Raw genomic sequence first — 24,302 nt, 5'->3', positions numbered from 1 at the left:
AACACACCAAGACAGACAAAAAGACATAGATCAAATATATTAAAAGCAACAAGGGAAAAATAACAAATATCACACAAAGGAACTCCCATCAGGCTATCAGCTGAAATTCTCAAAATTTCTCAAGCCAGAAGGGAATGGCACCACATTTAAAATGATGAAAGGGAAGAACTTGCAACCAAGAATACCCAGCAGGTTTCCCCTTCAGATTTGAAGGCGAAATCAAAAGCTTTCCCAGACAAGCAAAAGTTAAAAGAATTCAGCACCACCAATCCAACTTTACAACAAATACTAAAGGAGCTTCTCTAGGCAGGAAACACAAGAAAAGGAAAATACCTACAGAAAATAAATTGAAAACAATTAAGAAAACGGTAATAGGTTTATACATATCAATAATTACCTTAAATATAGATGGATTAAGTGCACCAACCAAAAGACATAGACTGGCTGGGTGGATGAAACACGTGCATGTATGCACTTCCACTTACCGCATCACTCTGCTTGACTCCCCACCCCCAAATTGTATGCAATAATTTTATATTGTTAATCATGTTCCTATTATGGCTTGCAGTTGTAGTTATCTTTTATTTTTTGTGTGGCTACTGAGTGAAAACTGATAAACATCTTTTACTGTTGTGATTATGCAAAGCTATTACTTAATACCCTTGTATCATGATTGGTCAGCAGAAGAATAGTAGAACTCTGTATCACCAACATTAGGCTCTATTAGAAAAACCTATGACCACTTTTTGAAATCCAGATGTATATCAGAATTATCTTGAAATGTTTTGAAAAGTCCAAATGCTCAGGTATTGCTTTTTGTCTCCAGAGCTTGAGATAAATTTCAAATAAGCAGTCATGTTTAAAAACAACCTGACTATATGATGATCTTACCTAGTTTGTTTCACTTTTTCTAATTCACATTCAGTGCCCTCATTTCATTTAGTTTATATTCTCCAATGTATCCAGTATTTTTTGGATGTTCTTTTTCAAGTCTTTATCAAGCATTGTAGAAAAGTTTTGGTATACATAATATATAATATATATGCTTTATAGTTTTTTGAACATAACATGAATTTTTGCCCAGTTAAAAAAATTAACAACATTTTAGTTCTGCTTGTTTGACTTATTATGAATAGAATGCTAGATTTCTAATTAAAAAATAGTGTACAACAAGCAGCAAAGGTGTACTATATAGCATAAGGAACCGTGGTCAATATCTTATAATAACCTATGATGGAGAATAATTTCAGAATAATAAATATGTATTTGTATAACTGAACCTCCTTGCTATGTGCTTGAAACATTGTAAGTCAACTATACTACAATAAAAAAAAATATATAAAAATGAAGTAACATGAAAATGTAGAATTAGAGAATTGTTCTTGTTTGACATCTCAAGAAAAATAATTGATAATGATAGATCCTAAATTGACATTCTTGAGTTGAATTTATTAAGAACAGTAAGTATACAGTAGTCATATTGCTCTAATGTAATTTTATGTATGAATGAAAATTTTGGTAACTTTATGTATATTATGAAGCTTCTTATTTAGGAGTTCAAAAATGTTAAATTTAGCTTCTAGTTTGTAGTTTAATATTGAGAAGGCAAAAGTTCCTTAAAATACTTGCTGAAAAAATTACATGAGTTTATATGTATTATATAAAGTTGCTATATAGAGTTGACATCAAGTAGCTTTGTAGAAATTCAACTAAATAAAAAGTCAGCATGTATCAGTATCTTTTTAATTCCAGAAACTACCTTATGATAAACACGATTAGAGGAAACAACCTAAAATTATCCATGAGCTTGAGTTTTACAATATTCAGAGAAGCAAGGCAGTTTTCTAGAGTCTTTAATTTGTTTTCAGTGTAAACTTTCATTTTTAAAAAATGATTTTTGGTAACTTGTAGTGATTTTTTCTTCAGGTTGCTGTAATGTGATTTGTTCAGATAAGACTGGAACCCTGACCAAGAATGAAATGACTGTTACCCACATATTTACTTCGGATGGCCTGCGTGCTGAGGTACTCTGTAGATGTTTTTTTTAACAGCAGAATTCCTTTTTAGGAGTCTTGGTGTTTAGAATTCCTAACCATTCCAGTGTCTTCACAAGGGTGCAAGTTAGTTGACAGCTGAGTATTTTTCCATCCCGTGTGATTCTCCCAAGTCTTGATCCTGCTCCAGGATCATTTCTGCAGTGCAGAAATGTTGATCTCCCTCAACACCTTTCTGTCTGTCTCTACATCCACTGTTACCAGACTCTGGACCCTTGCTCTATCTGCAGCAAGGGAACCTCTCAGAATTCCCTAAATGAAGATGCTTTAGTGGCTTCCCATTATGACCAGGGTCCTGAAGTGGGGCTGCTTACGGCTCTGTGGGTTCTGTCCCATACTTCCTTCCTCAGTCTGTATCTCTCCTTGGCTTTCGATAGACCAGGTACACTGACTGTATGGTTCTTGCAGTCTGACAGAATTCCTCCTACTTAAGGACCTTTGGTGCTGTTCTCACTGTTTAGGACAGTTTAATGCCTCTTCATCCTTTGCACCTCATTTCTAACCCATTTCTTCAGAAAAGCTTTGCTGATCACCTAGAACTCATCCTGTGTTACATGTTTTCATAGCTCCCTACCTCTTTGTTTAGGTGAAATCCTCTGTCTCTCTTTCCATGATACCCTGAGCATAATAGAGCAGAAATTCTGGTGCCCAACGCAGGGTCTGCTTTGTAGTAGTACATACTTGTTGAAAGAATAAATGAAAGCCTGAATTATTCTACTTTAAGAATTGTAAATGAATGGCCCTGAAGTGCAGGTTAATGTATGTGCATTGTTTAATTTTGAGGCTGTATGAGGACAAGTTTCAATCTCAGCTAGTCGTGGCAGAATTTCTGACTGGAATTTTTATTAATACTCTTTCTTATGGGAACAGTATATTAAAATGTGTTTATAGCTAGGTCTGTGACCAAAGGAAGAATTTCACAAATTAACAGAAGTTGTACTTGGGTCTGTTTATCCTGTTTTACTAGGCCTTAAAATGAGACTGTATATTTAGGGTGTTAGATTTGGTTAGGATACCCAGTGCTGTGTTGTTGGATGTATCTTTTCTGGTTGATTCAGAAGGGTCATTGGGTTTACATGTGCTTATACGGTCCAGGTATGAAAGGTAGGATATAAATTTATCTTTTGTTCTAAGCCCAGAATTTTGTATGTCAAGCATAACTCTTAAACTGCCTTATTTTTATCGTGAAATTTAGCTTGTATTTGGCTTGGCTTGTTGTCACCATTGTCTCTGTCTCTGATTTTTAAAATTGGTGTGTAGCATACTATGTTAAAGAACTTGGTAAGTGTTAGGGTAAATCACTTATCTCTGAGCTTTGCATATTTACAAAAAGAACTCTGTTTTTGTTTAGGTCATAGGTTTGTCACGAATGTCAAATGTAATAGATTGCAATTCTTTGCAAATTGTAGTGTTACATACATGTAGGACTTCCCTGGTGGTTCAGATGGTAAAGAATCTTCCTCCAGTGCAGGAGACCTGAGTTCGATCCTTGGGTCGGGAAGGTCTCCTAGAGAAGGGAATGGCAACCCACTCCAGTATTCTTGCCTGGAGAATTCCATAGACAGAGGAACCTGATGGGCTACAGTTCATGAGTCACAAAGAGCTGGACACGACTGAGAAACTAACACACACACACACCTATAAATGTAATGTTATGTAAATTTAAACTCATTTATATAGAGAGATTTTCATGGTTTATTTTCCCTTTTTATAGTGTGTTGTAAGTAGAAGCAATAGAAGGTTATATTAGCAATTATATTGTTTACTTACAATGTACTATGTATTATAATTATTAATTAGCATAATAGTTAATTATTTGTATGGAATTAACTGTAGGTTTATCATTGTAGTGAAAATTACTATCTATTCCTTTTACTCTTAAATATTCTTTTAGATAAATTTAAATGGCTTCTCTGCTTTTAATAGTATCATGATGAACACAGCCCATCAGTTTTCTGTTTTCATAAGTATTGTCACTGCCTACTGTAGTGTATTATTAACTCTACTTTATGTTCTGTAGGTTACTGGAGTTGGCTACAATCCATTTGGGGAAGTGATTGTTGATGGTGATGTTGTTCATGGATTCTATAACCCATCTGTTAGCAGAATTGTTGAGGTAAATACTGCTTTCTTTATAAGAAAGTGGCTTTCTTCATAATGACTTAGGATGATGTGATGGGTTCATAGTTGTGTATTTTTCTTAGGCTGGCTGTGTGTGCAATGATGCTGTAATTAGAAATAACACTCTAATGGGGAAACCAACGGAAGGAGCCTTAATTGCTCTTGCAATGAAGGTATGTGCCTGGTCCTCCTCTGTTTGACATTTGAAAACGTCACTCTCACAAGAGATTATGAAGCCATGGATTTGAGTATTGCTGGCTTTTAGGTGTGGAGTGAAGAAGATGCACAGGATTTCATAGTTTGTACTGCCTTTTGGGAACCAATTGTAGTCTTTCTGGAAATACAGAGCATGAGGGTTTTCCCTATAACTTTCTATCTCCTACATGCAGCATACAAACTAATGACCAGTGATGGGTTTATTCTTACAAAGAAATGTTGTTGTTTTTCATAATATTCAGAGTGTTGTATGAAAAGTTTTATAAATATGTGTAATTGCTGATAAATGCCAATTTTCAAACATGAAATAGGCAACATTTGTAAAGATATCAAGGCCAAGATGAGAGGTTAGCTTTTCTTTTTCCAGTCTTCCCTTTCCTTCCATTATTAATTTCTTACAATGAATGTAGAGATAGCATTTCTGTTGGGAAGATAGGGTGCTAATCTCAGTGACTCTACCCTAGTTGATCTCCTTTTCTAAGGCCTACAGTTGAATAAATGAGAAACCTAAAAGTCCAACCTGACACTCCCATAACAAAAGTAAAGCTACTTTTAAGAGCAGTTTTAGGAAACACGTATAAAATAGGATACCTCTGAATGAGGTTGCTTCTGTTGAGATTCAGTATAGAAATGTAGGTTGTTATAATATTAATTTGATAAAGTCAAATTGGTGGTTTTATAATGTATATACTTCTTTAACGAGAAGTCACTTTCCTTTTTCCTTTACCATTTGTTTTTCTTGTAACTAAAAATAGCATAGTATCACTTTTTAAAAGATATTGAAAAGTTAAATAATGAGTGTTTATTGTGTTTAACTTTTTGAGAAATAAAGAACATGAAACCACCTCTTTATGGGTGGGGACCTCACAGTTTAGGTAGGAAGTCAACAGTGACAGACTGGAACAAATAAAAGGCAGACCAAGGTAGCGGACAGTCTTAACACTGAGCCACGTATAAGAAGAGTGCACTTTAAGACTTGGAACCTGAACTTTGAAAGGAAGGGGGGATTTAGATAGGGATGGAGGCAGGTGTAAGCTAGGGGAAGAGCAAGAATAAAAGCTTGAGGGATACGTAAAGGTAGATTGGATTGTGACTTTTGAATTGGTTAGCCTAGGTGAAATGAACAGTTTGAGTGGCCTAGCAGCTTGTTGAGTTGGCTGTGTGGTGGGTTACTGCCGGACCTTTAAAAGCCAGGAAGGAGCAGTAACCTTGATTTTTGAAAATTTGAAGAATATTTTTGAGTGTTTGCTGGGAAATGAAAAGGGTACTAGGAAGTAGAGCTGCATGGCATTAGTAGTAGGCAGCGTGTCAGTGGTGGGGTGAGAAGGGCGTAGGATGGCAGCAGCAGGCAGGGTAGATTTGAGTATCTACCCTGTTTTAGAATCGAGGAGTTGAGTTTGAAACTTATATTGATTATATAGTATGTATTGGCTGGACACCTTTATTTCTTACCCTACTTCCTCCCAGAGTTTGATCCAGTTGAGATTTTAATATAGTCAGTGTTGAAGTTTTGCTCTGCACATAGTTCAGTAGTGTGCCCTGGACTATCTATATACCCAGGCTTCCACACTGAACATGTGTGCTGCTTTTCAGAGAAGTATGGTATGTATAGGTGGAGTGCTGCTGTTTGAAAATAAACCAGGTATCTCTAACCTGCTTCCCTGCAAGTTGTGACTCTTGTTTCTTTGTTAAAGGAAAAAAAATTAGTGAGAATTAACTTTTCTTTTGTGCCATATAGATGGGTCTTGATGGACTTCAACAGGATTATATCAGAAAAGCTGAATACCCTTTTAGCTCTGAGCAGAAGTGGATGGCTGTTAAGTGTGTGCACCGAACACAGCAGGTATCCTTCCGTTTATAGAAAACTTACTCTGTATTGTTTAACTAGACTACTATTTTTCATTTACTATGCACCTTTAGAGTTAAGCTGTCATAGACCATAACTCAGACCTGCTCTGAAGTGTGTGTCATTCATAGTAGACTCAGCCCTGGTTGTTTTGTGTTCCCTTTGAATTTATGCACAAACATGTCAGTTTTGCTACGTGAGCAAACCACTGAAATGAGCTGGAGCCTGGTCTCAGTGTCCTGGAGCTTGTGACGTCAGTCTTTTGACAACGTTTTTTATTCTTGGTGACAGGTCTGCTGACTGACTGTTGTCTGTGCTTTTCCACTGAAGAATGTCTTGTCTTCTGACTGAACAGAATCACATTCTCTTGTGGAAAAGTGGTTACCAAATGTGTATGATTCATGTTAGTTGGTCCAGCTTACAAACTGGCAAAATGAAATACACTGATATATCAAAATTCTACCGTATTTCTAGGTGCTTTAGAAATTTTTACACAATGTAAGTCATGAAGTCTACAGTGTATAATCATCACTTATAGTTCCTATTACCAGCTTCATGTGTAAACTTACTTTGCCCTGAAAACTATATAGTTGTTATTTTTACATTTTCTTTATTAGGAGTTAGTAGTTGGTTATGTGTTTCTACCTGTGAACAAACATTTGAAACCAATTACATCTCTGAAGATGGGAATTAGGGAGAGGATTTCCTCTTACTTATAATAAGTAGGAAACTTTGGTTTTAAATTGCCCAACACTAAACTTGTGCCAGAAACTGATGAGGAGGGGAAGAATAAATTTCTGTTTATTGTTTAAAGGAACTTTTATGAACCTAAGAGAAGGGGGACAATTGGAAACAAAACTATAAAAAAATAAAATGTCTGTTACTTTAAGCTTTGTAATCTAAGCTTTCAAAAATTGCATCAGAATTAGATAATTTTCAGTTGATGTCCCTTGTCCATAAAGTGATATAGAGAGAATATGTATATGAGTTTATTTGGAAGGTCTGTTTTTTATCTTTTATGTATGATCACACACTACTTCAAGGTAATGTGGCCCATGTGAAGTTTTAAGATTTGACTTCAGCAATTTAAAATGTACTAGCCTCACTTGTATATTAAATCTTTTCAGTTGGGGGATAAAAGTATGGAGTGGCAGATAATAAATCTGGAAAGATTGCTTGACTTTTCTTCCTATTTGTTGATGAGTTTTTCCTGTAAAATAGAATTAACCAGTGTAACTAACAGAACCCAAATCCATTGACCTGACTCAGGTTCTAGAAGAGGTCAGCCTGGCATAGACAGGAAAAACTTGCCAATTTAAAAGCTGCCCAGGATCAAGTAGTTTGTCTTCAGAGGACTTTCACTTGAATTCAACAGCCTGCATTTCCTCTTCACGCATCGCAGCCTTGTTGTGGTGAAGGGGCTTGCATAACTCAAAGAAGCTATGAGCCATGCTTTGCAGGGCCACCCAAGATGGACGAGTCATAGTGAAGAGTTCTGTCAAAACATGGTCCACTGGAGGAAGAAATGGAAACCACTCCAGTATTCTTGCTGCAAGAACCCCATGAACAGTTTGAAAGGGCAAAAAGATATTACACTGGAAGATGAGTGCCACCCGCCCCCACCCCAGGTGGGAAGGTGTCCAGTATGCTACTGGGGAAAAGCAGAGTACAATTCCAGCTGAGCTATTTAAAATCCTAAAAGATAATGATATTAAAGTGCTGCACCCAGTATGTCAGCAAATTTGGAAAACTCAGCAGTGGCCACAGGAATGGAAAAGATCACTTTTCATTCCAGTCCCAAATGCCAAAGAATATTCAAACTACTGCACAATTGTACTCATCTCACACACTAGCAAAGTAATGCTCAAATTCTCCAAGCTAGGCTTCAGTAGTACATGAACCAAAAATTTCCAGATGTTCAAGCTAGATTTAGAAAAGGCAGGGGAACTAGAGATCAAATTGCCAACATCCATTGGATCATCAAAAAAACAAGAGAGTTCCAGAAAAACATCTATATGTGCTTCATTGACTGCATATGCTAAAGCCTTTGACTGTGTGGGTCACAACAAACTGGAAAATTCTGAAAGAGATGGGAATACCAGATCACCTTACTTGCCTCCTGAGAAACTTGTATGCAAGTCAAGAAGAAACGGTTTGAACCAGGCATGGAACAATGGACTGGTTCCAAATTGGGAAAAGAGTGCATCAAGGCTATATATTGTCACCCTGCTTATTTAACTTATCTAGGGTACATCATGCGAAATGCCAGGCTGGATGAATCACAAGCTGGAATCAAGATAGTGGGGAATAGTATCAACAGCCTCAGATAGATGATACCACTCTAATGGCAGAAAGTTAAGAGGAACTAAAGAACCTCTTGATGAGGGTGAAAGAGGAGAGTGGAAAAACTGGCTTAAAACTCAGCATTCAAAAAAACTAAGATCATGGCATCCAGTCCCATCACTTTAGGGCAAATAGTTGGGGGAAAACTAGAAACAGTGACAGATTTTCTTTTCCTGGGCTCCAAAATCACTGAGGACAGTGACTGCTGCCATGAAATTAAAAGACGCTTGCTCCTTAGAAGCAAAGCTGTGATAAACCTAGACAGCGTATTAAAAAGTAGAGACATCACTTTGCCTGCAAAGTGCTGTATAGTCAGAGCTATGGTTTTTCCAGTAGTCATTTACTGATGTGCAAGTAGAACCATAAAGAAGTCTGAGTGCTGAAGAATTGATGCTTTTGAAATGTTGTGCTAGAGAACATGTTTGAGAGTCCCTTGGACTGTAAAGAGGTCAAACCAGTCAATCCTGAAGGAAATAAGCCCTGAATATTCATCAGAAGGACTGATACTGAAGTTGAAGCTCCAGTATTTTTGGCCATGTGATGCGAAGAGCAGACTCATTGAAAAAGATGATGCTGGGAAAGATGGAAGGCAAATGGAGAAGAAGGTGACAGACACTGAGATGGTTACATGGCATTACTAACTCAGTGGCCATGAATTTGAACAAACTCTGGGAGACAGTGCAGGACAGGGAAACCTGGCATGCTGTAGTCCAGAGGGTCACAAAGAGTCGGACACAACTTAGTGACTGAACAACAATCAGTCTGTATTTATCTCTGCTCTCTCCCTGGAACCTACCAAAATGACAACCAGTGAATAAAAGATAAGACTTTCCTATACTTCCTCTTTTATTACTTTATCTTTTAAAGGTGGGGCCTAAAATACAGAGCTAAAAACAGGAGATCAGGTTGAAATTCTTTGTAAGGAGCCCGTAGAAATGTTCCTCGTACCTTTTCTATTTTTTGAGGCCAGACCAGAAATCTATCCAGGGCAAAAGCATAGAAGGCAGAATTAAGCTTTAAGACTAGACACAGGATGATTAAGGGAAAGTTGTTGTCCTGGCTACTAACTCTACTTTCTCAGAATGCCTGCAGGGGCACGTCTTCCCATATCCTCATTCTCTATGTCAGAAGATGGGAGAGTTTAGAGAAGCTGACTGGTTCTGGGGAGATCCCTACAGTATGGAGTGGTCCTGCGTAAGCTCTTTGTTCACCAGAAGAGTTTCCCTGCTCCTGGCCTTTGTCTCGTCACTGTGAGGGCCATCAGTTGATAAACCCTGCAGTACCCATGGAGTTTCTAGACCTTTATTTGCTTCGGTCTTGAATGTAAACAGACAGACAGGGGTTGTGAGAGCCTTGGGGAAAGTCTTCAGCATAAAAGAAGCAGACCAAGCCAACAGAGAAAGGGGTCTCAGAGAAACAAAGGTTCCAGGACCATGAAAAAGGACAACAAAATAAACGGATTGTATTTCAAGTAAAGTCGAGGAGTCTATCAGAAAGTAGAGAAGTCAAAAAGGTGGACAGTATACAAGATGAGGTGTGAAAATCAGAAAATAGATGTAGGAGTTCCAGCATGCACATAATAGTGGTGACAGAAGATGACAAGAGTTTAACAGATAACACCAGGAGATTTTCTAGAGGAAGAGCTTCAGCTTCCAGAATAAAATTGCCCACTGGTGGCTTTGCACAGTGGGTGGGTTACAAAGGGGTGGGGGGGGGGGGGAGGAAATAAACACACCAAAGCCCCTGATTCACGTAATTTGAGGCTGAGAGAGAATTCTGAACAATTTCAGAGGTTGTTAGGGTGGGGAGGAAGGGCAAGGGGAAGGGAGTACACACAAAGATTAGGAATTAAGTGGCTTCTTAGGCTTTCCAGGTGCAACTCTGCACACTAGAGGTTGGAAGGTGATAGAGCCTTCAACTGAGAGGAAGTCTCTTCCCAGCTGAACTTACATATGTGGGGGGTGAGATAAAAATGTTTTCACATAGGTCTCAAAATGCATAGCCCACATACCTTTTCTTAGAGCGATATTGATGGATAAGTTATTCCAAGGTAAGAGTATACACTAAAGGAAAGGGAGACTTAGAACCTAGTGAGCTCTGACCAGCAGAGGGGTGAAGGGAGCTCCAAGATGCCAGTTGTGTAGCAAGCCTGGAAATGAGCTAGAAAAGGAAAGGCAGGAGGTCCTCATACGGGAGGAGTAATAGCTTACCTGCTCATTGGATCATGTGCAGAATACGTTGAGAGGTGCTTCATAATATGACATGGAAGAGCTTGGAATTAATTAGTAATAAGAATAAAGAAAACTAAGCAAATAAAGGCAATTATTAACTGTATGAAAGACAAAACTTGAACAGGAAGAAATGTATTTGGCTTATATAGGCCATGGAAAGAACATTATACCTTTCTGCTGCATCTGCTTACCTGGGGACCAGGGAGGTGGATGCTCTCAGTGTCAGCTCACAGGGTTGTACCAGGGACAGAGGAGGCCCACATTATGGACTGGTTCATAAATCACCACTTGGGAAGAGACACAAGTACTGCTTATGTTTATTCGCCAAAGCAAATCACATCTGACTTCAGAGCAGTACAGAGGGGCAAGGAAATACATTTCTGCCACGTGCCTCCAAGGAGAGCTGAGACATTTGTGAACTGTTCTGGTGGCCGTTTGGCTCAGCAGTGAAGAGTTAGAAAGTGAGCAGAACACTGGTGATTCTTGTTCTGTGTGTATTAGAATAATGGAGAGAGAAGGAATAGGCAGTGGGGGTGGCCAGACTATCACTTGTCACAGCAGACAGTATAAAATTGACAAGTAGAAAAGTAGCTGTAAAAACGTAATTAAAAACATGATGAAAAGTACCCAGGACAACAGCCGGAAGAGTTAAAATTGGTTTGCCTCTGTGGAGCATAGGACTGGAAGTGAGGTTGGGCAGGGGACTGACTGCAGGTTTTCATTGTAAGCTTTTGAATATTACATAACCAAGATAAAAAGTCTACTAATACCCACAATTGCAAGCTTGTTGTGAGCATTAAATGGAGTCACATATATGCATGTAATAGCATTGTAGAAAGCCTGAACCATTGTTTGTGGGCTGATGTTAGACCTCTTTTGTTTTCTTATTATGCCATGAGCTTAGATCTCAGAGTATGGAGCTGAGTGTAGACGTACCTTCAGTATGGAGGTTGAAGGGGTAGAGTAGATGCTGTGTTCTAAAAAGGATGCAGAAAGCTCTCTCGTGAACTTTTAATCATCAGAGTTCAAGTGCTATTCAAAGCCTTAGGTTTGAGTTACTTCTCTGTGTATTATGGGAGTCCATGCTGCTTATTTTTGACCCCAATGGCTGATATATATGAATTAAAACTAACTTGAATTTATTTGCTCTGTTTTTTCTTAGGACAGACCAGAGATTTGTTTTATGAAGGGTGCTTATGAACAGGTGATTAAGTATTGCACTACATATCACAGCAAAGGGCAGACCTTGACACTCACCCAGCAGCAGAGAGATCTGTACCAGCAAGAGAAGGCCCAGATGGGCTCTGCAGGGCTCAGAGGTAAGGCCATGTCAGCACAGTCACCTCGGTGGAGAGGTAGTGCTGCTAACTACAGATGGATTCGTGCTTCACATCTGAGCTGCCCAGCTCTACCCAGGCTTCGTAGAGCCCTGCCATTTCTGAAATGCTAGGTTTTAGTTGACTAATTGTCCCCCAGAATATAGAAAGTTGGAAACATAGCTGAATATGAAACTTCTAGTTGTTAGAGATCTGCAGTGGTCTCTGAGCAGCTGACAGAAATTTCATTTTAGACGTTTATCTTGTGAGAAGGGTAATGAACGGAAGTAAAGTGATGTTACTCCTTCCTTATGTCATCACTTGGTCTTGTTTATTAATCTGAAATTCTTTACTAAACATCAAGAGACTTAAGTCTGTAATTCTTTAAATTGAGGTAGTTGCTGACTCCTTCCCATCTATCACCAGAGAGGAAAGAGGTGTCCAGACTTGGCTTTGTGAAATGCTGATGACTGGACATTGATAGGGAGAGGGGGTCAGCTGGGCACACACACATCAGCATGGGTAGGGTGGAAGATCAGCGGTCAGGGCCATACCTGGTCTTTATGTTCTGGCTTGTGGGGAATATGTGCCCACGGGTGCATGCACACATACATGCATGTACTTCTGTAGTCTCTCAAGGAAATTAGAAGAGTTGGCTTCCTTAATTTTATTATTATTTACAAAATGAAAGTCAAGCACCACAGTTCTGGGAGCAGGAAACAAGTAGGTAAAAACTATTATTCATGGTTTACTTAAGCAGGGTGAACCATAGATTTACAGGACTTCTGTTCGTATAATGTAGGTTTAGAAAGATATTCTTGTGGCTTCCTTTGACGGCAGTGTTTTGTTATTCTTAGTAGCTCACAGCTAGAGGGTTTTGAATCGCCTTGCATTTATAGTCTTAAAAGTATGATATGTGCTCCCTGTTTTCCTTAATTCTTTTTAACAGAAGCTTCACTCTTTTTTTTTTTTTTTTTGGCCTAGTTCTCTTAATCTGAAAGATTGTGAAGCTTTGTGTATGTGTGGTTTGGTGTGGTAACTTTGTGAAATAGACCAGACATGGTGTGGAGCACATCTTTGTTTCACAGGCTCTGGGAAACATTCTGGGCATCTATCTCTTGCTTCACATCTCTTCCTTTTCTTATGCTCCATTTTCCTCGCCCTGCTGAAATTGCCATGATGAAGAGTAAAGAATAAATGAATAAAGATTTGAAGTTTAACTTGATAGGAACGTATCTTATACCTTATAAAACCTGAGTTTCTTAAAATACATGTGGTTGTTAATTTTAAAATTGGAATATACTTTGTTTTTATGTTTCAAATATAAAGGAGGGAGTTAGAGATCCTTCACATGAAAAGGTCTACATACCTTTGTCCCATACAGTAGCATTAGATCTTCATTTATGCTAAAGAAGCAAACAAATAAATACAAAATACTGACCTCTGGGCTGATAACCACCCGTCCACTGAGGGTGCCAGGAGCTGGTTGTCCCTTGCTTAGAATCTGTTGACACATGGCTTGATACTCACTTCCCCCTTCTATTGCCATCTTCCTCTGTTCCAACACAGGAACTGTCATGTGGCTTATTCCCTCCAGAGTGAAAGCTTTTGGTGGGGCTCATATCTCCATAGATTTTGTGTTGGGAAAAGAAGTAATTTGCCTCTAACCATGGTTTTCCAAATGTATCTTATCATTCATACCTTCTGCTTGAGTAAGAATGGATACTTCCTGTGGTCTCTGGGGCTTTTTAGTTACCCCACGAGGTACCTATGTTTAGTTTGTGTGGTGTGTGTGTGTGTGTGTGTGTGTGTGTGTGTTTGTTTGGTAGGCTGTTCAGTCTTTTAGTATAATATCCCAGATGTAGACACGTCCCTCTGGCTTAAAAGGTAGCTACTGCTAAAGTTCTGGAATTCTGAGAATAAAACTTAATGATATTTGGAAATGAATAGTACTTTGTCCTGTATCTTAAGTTCCTAAGGGTGATAGGAAACTAACTATAAAGGGTGGTATGGTGGTATTATTCACGTAGTTTTAAGAGAACCAAAGGTACAAATAAGAAATACCTGTTAATACAGAAAGAATGAAAGAATATACACTCTTGTTGGTATTAGTGGTTTTACAGTTATTTTACAGATTACCTTCCAGAGTTTGTTGTGTATAAAATTGTTACATGTTGTCTAATTAATATAGCCTTATAGAACTTCAAGCTATTGAATTATTCTGGAGGCCTGTAAGATGGAAAGATGAAGATACAGTAGTAGAAATCACCTTCAAAGGTGTCTGTTTAAAATTGACTTTAAAGCTCAACAAACCTATACTTTTCCAAATAATTAATTGTATTTTGTTAAGAGTCAATAGTTTCTACTGAAAGGAGCTGCAGGTTTTGCTATGTGAAAACATTCCTATTTGTTCCTCTCCTGCTTTCTCTACTTAACAGTTCTGTAGTCTTATTCCTTTTAATTTTTAATAATTTAAAGCAATCCCATACAAGAACCATTAAACTGTAGTATATTTGCATGTAATAATTTTTGATTTTTAAAATTTCTGTTATTACTGCAATGACATTCTAGTCCTAAGTGATTTATCTGAGTGAGAAGTGTTATGGCCTCCAGATTTCGTAAAGTAAATTCTGATGTTTTTGTGATTCACATTTTCTTTTTGGATTTTATCTTCCAAGTTCTTGCTTTGGCTTCTGGTCCTGAATTGGGACAACTGACGTTCCTTGGCCTGGTGGGAATCATTGATCCTCCTAGAACTGGTGTGAAAGAAGCTGTTACAACACTCATTGCCTCGGGAGTGTCGATAAAAATGATTACTGGAGACTCACAGGAGACTGCAATTGCCATTGGTATAACTAGGCTGCTTCCTTTGTTTTTGTTAGTTTTTCTTAAATTACTGCAGTGCATAGAGGAGCATTAGACGTGAAGTGTGTTTATGAAACATCGAGCTATACAGTAAAAAGTGATACTTTTGTTTGCTCATACACTATAAAATTGTGGGTGAAATTTTATTTTAGTTAAAAAAATACTTTTAGTTGAAAATAACTAAAATCATTGTGAAATCAATTATTATATTCATAAAAGGATAGTTGATTATTTTTAGTCTCATAGGACACCATTCTGATGACTAAAAGCACTAGATCATGGATGTGAAAGAATGCATGAAATGACGATACTTAGTTTTTCTTTCAACTTGAATATAATTTTTTAAAAGCAGACTTTGTACCTAACTTGAAAGAAGATAGCTTGTATCTATATTTCCATCCTCTGATCACATATATGCCTATGTTGTTTGAATGCCATTTAAGATTCAGTTCAGTTCAGTTCAGTCGCTCAGTCGTGTCCGACTCTTTGCAGCCCCATGAATCGCAGCACACCAGGCCTCCCTGTCCATCACCATCTCCCAGAGTTCACTCAGACTCACATCCATTGAGTCCGTGATGCCATCCAGCCATCTCATCCTCGGTCGTCCCCTTCTCCTCCTGCCCCCAATCCCTCCCAGCATCAGAGTCTTTTCCAATGAGTCAACTCTTCGCATGAGGTGGCCAAAGTACTGGAGCTTCAGCTTTAGCATCATTCCTTCCAAAGAAATCCCAGGGTTGATCTCCTTCAGAATGGACTGGTTGGATCTCCTTGCAGTCCAAGGGACTCTCAAGAGTCTTCTCCAACACCACACTTCAAAAGCATCAATTCTTCAGTGCTCAGCTTTCTTCATAGTCCAACTCTCACATCCATACATGACCACTGGAAAAACCATAGCCTTGAGTATACGGACCTTAGTCGGCAAAGTAATGTCTCTGCTTTTGAATATACTATCTAGGTTGGTCATAACTTTTCTTCCAAGGAGTAAGCGTCTTTTAATTTCATGGCTGCAGTCACCATCTGCAGTGATTTTGGAGCCCCCAAAAATAAAGTCTGACACTGTTTCCACTGTTTCCCCATCTATTTCCCATGAAATGATGGGACTGGATGCCATGATCTTTGTTTTCTGAATGTTGAGCTTTAAGCCAGCTTTTTCACTCTCCTCTTTCACTTTCATCAAGAGGCTTTTTAGCTCCTCTTCACTTTCTGCCATAAGGGTTACTTTACCAAATATAAGGGGAAAAAAATGGGCATGGAAGTTAATCTTCCAGAACCTGTAAACTATAATTCATACTGATAAATTTAAAATGTGCTAAAGTTCATTAATTCTTCTAATATGGAAAGAGACTGAGACAAGAATTTCACACTTTAAGAGGAATACGTCACTGAAAACATACCAGTGTTGGGAAGATTAATTCTAGAGAAATTTCTCAATGTTTATTTTCATTTACATGAAACTACATGATACCTCATGGGATTCCCAGGTGGCACAGTGGTAAAGAATCTGCCTGTCATTGCAGGAGAGGTGGGTTCCATCCCTGGGTTGGAAAGAGCCCCTGGAGGAGGAAATGGCAACCCACTCCAGTATTCTTGCCAGGAAAATCCCGTGGACAGAGCAGCCTGGTGGGCCTCAGTCTTTGAGGTCATAAAGAGTTGGATATGACTGAGCGACTGAGCAGACACGCACACAATACCTCAGATGAGCCACCGTCTTGCCTGGTTTTTAGTTAAAAGGCACTCTTGATCTTCATTAAAATTGAGCTCCTGAGTAGAACCCACATGACCTTGTTTAAATTCTTAGGTATGGTACCTGAGTTTAAATTCTTAGGGTTGAATTGAGAAAACTGTGTATTCTTGAATTTAAGCAAAAATAATCAGAAAACTCAAGACGTTTTACTAAATCAGTTTGATCTGTCTTACCATAGTCTTGTCTTGTAATCCCTTGATACAAGGACATTTTATACTTTAAAGAGAAAGTGAGTTAATAACATCATTAAGTGAGCATTATGTTGACTAGCCTATCAAGCAAAAGCAGGTTGGTTAATTACGTTTTCTTTCCCATTTCACTTTAGCTAGTCGTCTGGGATTATATTCCAAAACCTCCCAGTCAGTCTCAGGAGAAGAAATAGATGCAATGGATGTCCAGCAGCTTTCACAAATAGTGCCAAAGGTAGGTGTGAACCAGAGCCTTTCAGACTAAGGCTTTATTGTAGGCATTACCTCTTCTCCTGCAGCGTTAATGAAGCTATTCATTTGAAAACAGTTGGGACGTGGCCACCACATTTGTTGGTCTAAATCATGAGGCAGAATCTCATCATTGAGATCTGTCTTATCGTTGAGAGTGTCTATGAGGTGATCATTATGAATATCAGTGCAGATTTGTTAACTTCAGCAAGAGCTCAGTTTCCTCTGAGAAAGATACTGTGGAAAGTTAACAGTGGTGCTTGTGTTTATAAAGTACAGAATGGAGACAGATCATTACTTTATACTTCTTATCCTTGTGTTCTGTTTTAATTGAATGTGGGAATGATTTTTTAAAGAGCTGTCATTTGCATACAGTAAACTTTTCCCATGTTAATGTACAGCTCTTAAGTTTTGATGGATGCCTATGGTCCTTGTAACTACCACACGGGTTCCTCCCATGCCAGATCCTCCTGTGGTCAGTTCCTCCCTCTGCTTCCAGTACTTGGCAGCAACCATTGCTTTTGTTTTCTGTCCCTGTAGTTTTGCCTTTTCAGAATGCTGAAAATGGAATCATACAGCATGAGGCCTTTGAATCTGCTTTTTTTGATTTAGCGTAATTTATTTTTAATTGCTGAGTAGGATTCCACTGCAGTGAGTGTATGTTACCAATGCACCAGTTTAAAGACATTTGGATTATTTTCCGTTTTTGCTGATGATGGTTAAAACTACTAAAAACATTTGTATATAAGCTTTGTAAGGAAATAAATATTCATTTCTCTTAGATAAATGCGTGAGAGTAATTGCTGGGTCATACGGTTAATGTATGTTTAACTTTGTAAGAAAATGCCAGATTGTTTTACTTGGTGGCTTTATTGTTTTGCATTCCCATCAGCAGTGTTTGAAAAGTGGTTACCAGCACGTGGCATTGTTAGTTTCCCCATGCACATTCTAATAGGTATATCATGGAGTCCTGTTGTGGTTTCAATTTGCATTTCCCTCACAACTAATGATTTTGTGTACTTTTTCATGTGCTTATTTGCCATTCATATATTTTCTTTAGTGAACTGTGTAACCATCCTATTTTTAAAAAATGTTTTATTTTTGGATTTTGGAAGTTATTTTGTGGATAAAAGTGGATATATTGTGGATAAAAGTCTTATCAGATATTTGCCTGGAAGAAAGTTTTTTCCATTTTGGTTTATCTTTTTAGTCTATTACCATTTTACTTTAAAAAACAGTTTTCAATTTTGGTGAAATCTAGTTTATCATTTTTTTCTTTTATGGATCATGCTTTTGATGTGTTATCTAAGGACTCTTTCTAACCCAAGGTCACAAAGATTTTTTCCTATTTTTTAAAATAACAGTCTCATACTTTCAGGTTTTATACTAATGTTTCTGATCTATTTTGAATTATTTTTGTGAGAAGTGGGTTAAGGTTCATTATTTTAATGTATTGGTATTTAGTCATTTTAGTTCCATTTGTTGAAAAGACAGTGCTTTTTTCATTGAAATGCCTTTTTAGAGCATCTGGGAGCAGTGTGGATGTGTGTCCTCCCCTGATAGTTTTTACATTTATTTCTAAAAGAATAAATCCTGTAGTAAGTTCTCTGAGGGTATTGAGACAGAATGTACAATAGCAAATATATATGAAATCTGTAGTTAATTAAACATTTTCCCATTAAATCTTTGTTTAGCCTTTTCCCAGAGATGCTAATAAGTAGTGACATCAGACAGACTGGAAGTTTCATTTTATTTGCTTTCTTCAGTTCACTGTCTGGCTTTCTGATAAAAATGCTAATGAACTCTGAAAACCAACCTAAAGGCAGTTAGAGAAGGAGGAAAGGCAGTTAGAGAAGTAAGTTATAAATTGCATTATTAGCATGAGAAATTACATCATTGGTCATTTCCAAATAAGAGTTTTTTGCATCAGTTGTGGCAGATGCTCTGATGTTATTCCAAAGAGAGAAGCTCATTGAATTGCTTGGAGTCATCCTATTCCATAAATACTGGAGCTTCTTTCAGGTGTACCATGTCTTTTGAAAACACAAGTCTGTTCTTCAAATACGATCAATGAATTATTTCAGTCGTTTCAGCTGAGCTGAGCTGGACTTCTCCCCATGACTCCCCGTGCCCTTTGGCCTTTTCCCCCATTTTTATTGTGCGTTCATGTAACTCTTAAATCTTGGTCTTAGGCTTTTACTTTAGAGCAATTTGAAAAGCTTTTCATTTATTAGTGTTAGAAGCAAAACAAAACTTTTTTGTAAATTGCCAGCTCAGTGAGGTTTTCCTACATGTACTAAAATCATATTAATTGATTCTTTTCCTTTATAAAAGGTTTTTTGGCTCTCTTCCCATAATTCAATCAATTCCCAATCCCTTAACATTTTTCTGTCCTTTTTGACCTAGGACAATTAAAAAATAGCATGGAAACGGAATTTCCATATGGGAATTGTCCATGTTTTTTAATTTATGATTTCCTGGGTGTGTTTGCTATTGGTAAAAATGGATGTTCTCTTTTCTCATTTGTATTTTATAGCACTGCCTCCATTTGTATTTTTACTAAACTAATCAACCAGGTCCCTATAATAAAATCCCAGTTCATGTACTCTTTAATTTTTGGTACGTTGTCAATACTTATTACAACACATTAGGTATTTTTAAATCTATACTGGAAGATTTGGAGACCTTTGGGAGATTATTTTAATGCCAAAAATAATATTTCTTTCATTAGCCTCTCTTATTTGTATTTACCTACTTTCTTCTCTTTATAACTTTATTTCTGTTAATGTTGATCACAAGAACTGTGAGTATGGACCACAAATATGACACTGAAAAGGCAGATCCATGAGAAGAGAAAAACCCTTTTGTGGGTTCCTTTGAAAGTACGCAGCCTGTCTCCATTTTCCTCCACATTATTCCCTGAACTTTCTGCTGACAAAGAGTGCTGCTTCTTTCCTGTTGTCCTTGTGCTGGTCTACTGTGCTCATTCTGACTTGCCCTTCCTGTTCCTATACTGAGTGATTGTATTCTGTGCTTATTCACCCCCTTTCAGATAGAGAAACAGACATAAATATTAAAAACAGTATAGTAGAGGAATTTCAGTTACCCCCAGTTTAGTCCTAGCTCTGTGATAAGTAGTTCAGTTTTTACTCACTTCTAGTTTCTTTTTAAAACCTAATTCCTTCAGGCCATAATTTTGTGTCACTAAATTTCAGTATTTTTACTCAACCAAAAAGATTGATGTGCTAATCTTGGTGCTTTAAGGAGACTTAACTCTGTGTAGCATTATATTCCATGTAAGTTTTAGCTTTGTATTGGAGATCTGCTTAGTCTCAAGGAAGCTGCTTTTGTTTTTGATTTTCCATCAAAGCTTTGAAATGCTGAAATATCTATATCAAGCGATAGGTGTACTGGATGCATGCCAAAGTAATTTGTGACTATACAAAAGTAGTATGTTTTCAGCCCAACAGTTGATCCATTATCCTCACTGCCATTGTTAGTGATAACCTGTAGTAGCTGTGAAGGGGTGATTTGAATGTTTTGAATGATTTGCTGTGAAACAAAGGCAAATTTTTACTCTGTATGACCTGAGTGTTTATAATTAGTAATGAGTCTTTTATTTAAAAATTCTGTAAAATCTGTAGTCTTTGCGAAATGCTCTTGTACTCTGTGCTGTGTGCTACATGATTAAATTTTTGCAATAATGTAGAATTTTCACTTAGAAGGTAACTGGTACATTTTAAATACATATGCAGCTGAGTCCTTTTTATTTTATTAAAAATTGTTTTTAATTGAAGTGTAGTTGATTTGCAGTGTTGTGTTAGTTTCAGGTGTACAGCAGAGTGGTTCATTTTATATATATGTGTGTGTGTGTGTGTGTGTGTGTGTGTGTGTAAGATTCTTTTCCCTTATAGATTATTAGAAAATACTGAGCATAGTTCCCTGTGCTGTAGAAGTAGGTCCTTGTTTATCTGTTTTGTATATAGCAGTGTGTATTTGTTAATCCCAAACTCCTAATTTACTCTCCTTCCCTTTTCCAGGTGGCACTAGTGGTACAGAACTCACCTGCCCAGTGCAGGAGACACAAGAAATGTGGGTTTGATCCCTGGGTCAGGACGATCCACTGGAGGAGGAAATGGCAACCCACTCCAGTATTCTTGCCTGGAATATCCCATGGACAGAGGAGCCTGGTGGGCTACAGTCCGTGGGGTCACAGAGAGTCAGACACGACTGAGCACACACACATCAGCACCCTTCCCCTTTGGTAACAAGTTTATTTTTTATGTTGTTGGGTCTGTTTCTCTTTTTATATAAGTTCATTTGTATCATTTTTTTGTTTTAGATTCTACATGTAAGCAATATAATGTGATACTTGTCTTTGTCTAGCTTACCTCACTTAGTAGGATCATCTCTAGGTCCATTCATTTTGCTGCAGATGGTATTATTTCATTCTTTTTTTATGGCTGAGTGACTGAGTATTTGTGTGTGTGTGTGTGTGTGTGTGTGTGTGTATGAATATATGTATGCACTCATTCATGTCTGACTCTTTGCAAACCTCATGGACTGTAGCTCGCCAGGCTCCTCTGTCCATGGGATTTTATAGGTGAGAATACTGGAGTGGATTGCTGTTCATTTCTCCAGGAATCTTCCTGACCTAGGGATCAAACACATGTCTCTTGCATTGGCGGGTGGATTCTTTACCACTACACCACCTGGGAAGCCCCGTGTGTGTGTGTGTGTGTGTGTGTGTGCGGGTGCGTGCCTATTGATGGACATTTAGGTTGATTCCATATTTTGGCTATTACTAATAGTGCTGCAGTGAATATTAGGGTACAGTTGCCCAGGAGGGAGGGTTCCCTTTTTCCCACACCTTTTTCATCATTTATTGTTTGTAGACCTTTTAGTGATGGCCATTCTGACTGGTGTGAGGTGATACCTCATGGTAGTTTTTATTTGCATTTTTCTAATAATTAGCAATGTTGAGCATCTTTTCACGTGCTTGTTGACCATCTGTGTGTATAGTACTTTTTGACCATCTGTGTGTATAGTACTTTTTAAAGACACATTAAGAATTTCCAAATGGATTTTGAACCTTTTTAAAGGAAGAATGCTTTCCACATATGTTATGTGATTCATGGTACCTAGAGGATATAAGGGTAATCAATAATGTGATAGTATAGTTAACCCCTGAGAAAGTTTTAGACCTTTATTAAAATTCAGAGAGAACCTGGGAATTGTCTTTGTTGGTGATCCTAAGATTCAGTCACTTATTCATTCATTTCACACGTGTTTATTGAGCACTGGAGGTACAGGGCCAAATCTCTGCCTCATGGAGCTTTTAGTCTTAAGTAGATGTATATATTATGTTGCTGGTAGGAATTGTGGAAGCTTTCTCCTGACTCTGTTGCTTTGAAGTAGGAAATGAGGTTGTTAACTGAGAGTGGGACTAGGAAAGGGATACATTGGGAGCATGAGGAGAGAAGGCTAGTGTAGACACATCCTCTGGGAGAGTAGGAAAGAGAATGGTGAGTCCCGTAGGTGTTAAAGTCACCTGGCTTGGGTGTGTTGGAAAGAGTGATCGGGAGGCAGTGGTTAAAAATCCTTGTGACCATGGCAGGTAGCCCCCGGAGCAGCATTGGCCGCAGGTAAGATTTGTCACTAAAGAAGGGAATGGAAGACACCTACCCCTCTCCTCTCCTCATGGTGCTGTTGGGGAGGACTGGGGAACAGCCATGTCTTGTGGATAAGCAAGTTAGAGCAGTGTGGGAGGGAGTGGGCATACAGGTGATTTGTGGATGACTAGCTGGGGCACAGTTGGGAACATTTAGGAGACCAGCAGGTGGCATGAGGAAAAGGGATTAAATATATTCTTTGGAGAGAAGATCATATAAGCAAGTGGAGACACAAAGGAAGACAGCCTAATGAATCAAACTAAGTAGAAGAGCATAATCAGTCACTTCATATTGTTTAACAGAAAAAAGGGCTCAACAGACATTGAGAAGCAGCTGTTCTTTAAATCTCATGAAGCTAGAAGAAGGGACAAGGCCATATTGAGTGTCAGTGTTGAGGAAACATGCAAGAGAGCTTTTCCTTTCTCTGTTTCTGCAATGTTTCAAGAATAAAGCTATTTTCTTTTCAAAGCTTAAACGTGGTTGGGATAAACTGGGTGAATTGTTTAGATTGTGTATTTCCTTTAGTACCTAAAAGTTTGAAATGGCCCTGTCGAATGAGTGTCCTAACAAGTGTATGGCATTTTCTTGAGTTTGATCTCTATGGCAAAACAGACAGTTCAAATTGGTAATTTAAAAAACATTCTTAGTTATATGTACATAGGATATTCTGATAATTCTTAATGTTGAAGATTTTTAGTATATCTTGTGTTTTAACAGGTTGCAGTATTTTACAGAGCTAGCCCAAGGCACAAGATGAAAATTATCAAGGTGGGTCTTTAAGAATCACAAATGCTTCTGTCGGTCTGCTTTACTACTGGGAGTATTCTTCGAGTACTAAAGTCAGAAGTGTTGTGAAGCAAAACAGGTTTTTTTTTAAAGCCTGAGATGGAAACATTAACAGAATTTTGTTAGCAAAGGAAGATGTAGAAGAAAGCTTTAGGGAAATATCTGCAAATATAGTCTTCTTTTAACATTTGAATAGTGTAAGTCTGTTCTGATAAGAGTCTACAGCCAGATCACTCCAGTGTGAATAGGAATAATTACTATAAATACAAAAAGAAAAAAATGTTTTGAGATTGTGTATAGTTTTAAAGGGGTATGATATTTATATTAGTCAAATATATACAAAGCAGCTGACATGGTATCCATCCATTCATCGGCTTATCACTTATAATAGTGCCCCGTTGTAGTAAGGTCAGGGTTTCTCGCCTTGGCACTGTGACACTTGGGGGCTGGATAAGTCTTCATTGCAGGAGGCTATCCTCTGTGTTTTAGGTTTAGCAGCACCCTTGGCACCTGTCCTCTAGATGCCAGTAGTGTCCACAAAGTCATGACACTCAAAAATGTCTCCAGACATTGCCAGATGTGCCCTGGGAGACACAATTGCCCTGAGAACCACTGTGTAATTGACTGTACATCAGGCTTTACACTTAAGAGTTCTCACACATGGGAATATT

General features: G+C 38.0%; 1 protein-coding gene across 7 annotated transcripts in view; it reads left to right on the top strand.

Moving 5' to 3' along the window:
- The window catches only part of ATP2C1 (ATPase secretory pathway Ca2+ transporting 1), a 160,470-nt gene that overhangs the window by 128,216 nt on the left and 7,952 nt on the right, over positions 1 to 24,302 (top strand). For all 7 annotated transcript variants that reach the window (XM_069565559.1, XM_069565589.1, XM_069565608.1 and 4 more), the window contains 8 exons: positions 1,927 to 2,024; positions 4,075 to 4,170; positions 4,259 to 4,348; positions 6,130 to 6,234; positions 11,974 to 12,130; positions 14,806 to 14,976; positions 17,062 to 17,159; positions 23,563 to 23,613. In XM_069565559.1, the coding sequence (XP_069421660.1) occupies positions 1,927 to 2,024; positions 4,075 to 4,170; positions 4,259 to 4,348; positions 6,130 to 6,234; positions 11,974 to 12,130; positions 14,806 to 14,976; positions 17,062 to 17,159; positions 23,563 to 23,613 (866 nt within the window). The remainder of the gene's footprint in view (positions 1 to 1,926; positions 2,025 to 4,074; positions 4,171 to 4,258; positions 4,349 to 6,129; positions 6,235 to 11,973; positions 12,131 to 14,805; positions 14,977 to 17,061; positions 17,160 to 23,562; positions 23,614 to 24,302) is intronic.

The sequence above is a fragment of the Ovis canadensis genome, chromosome 1 (assembly GCF_042477335.2).
Source record: "Ovis canadensis isolate MfBH-ARS-UI-01 breed Bighorn chromosome 1, ARS-UI_OviCan_v2, whole genome shotgun sequence".
Lineage (NCBI taxonomy): Eukaryota > Metazoa > Chordata > Mammalia > Artiodactyla > Bovidae > Ovis > Ovis canadensis.
This window is presented reverse-complemented; position numbering and strand designations above follow the sequence as displayed.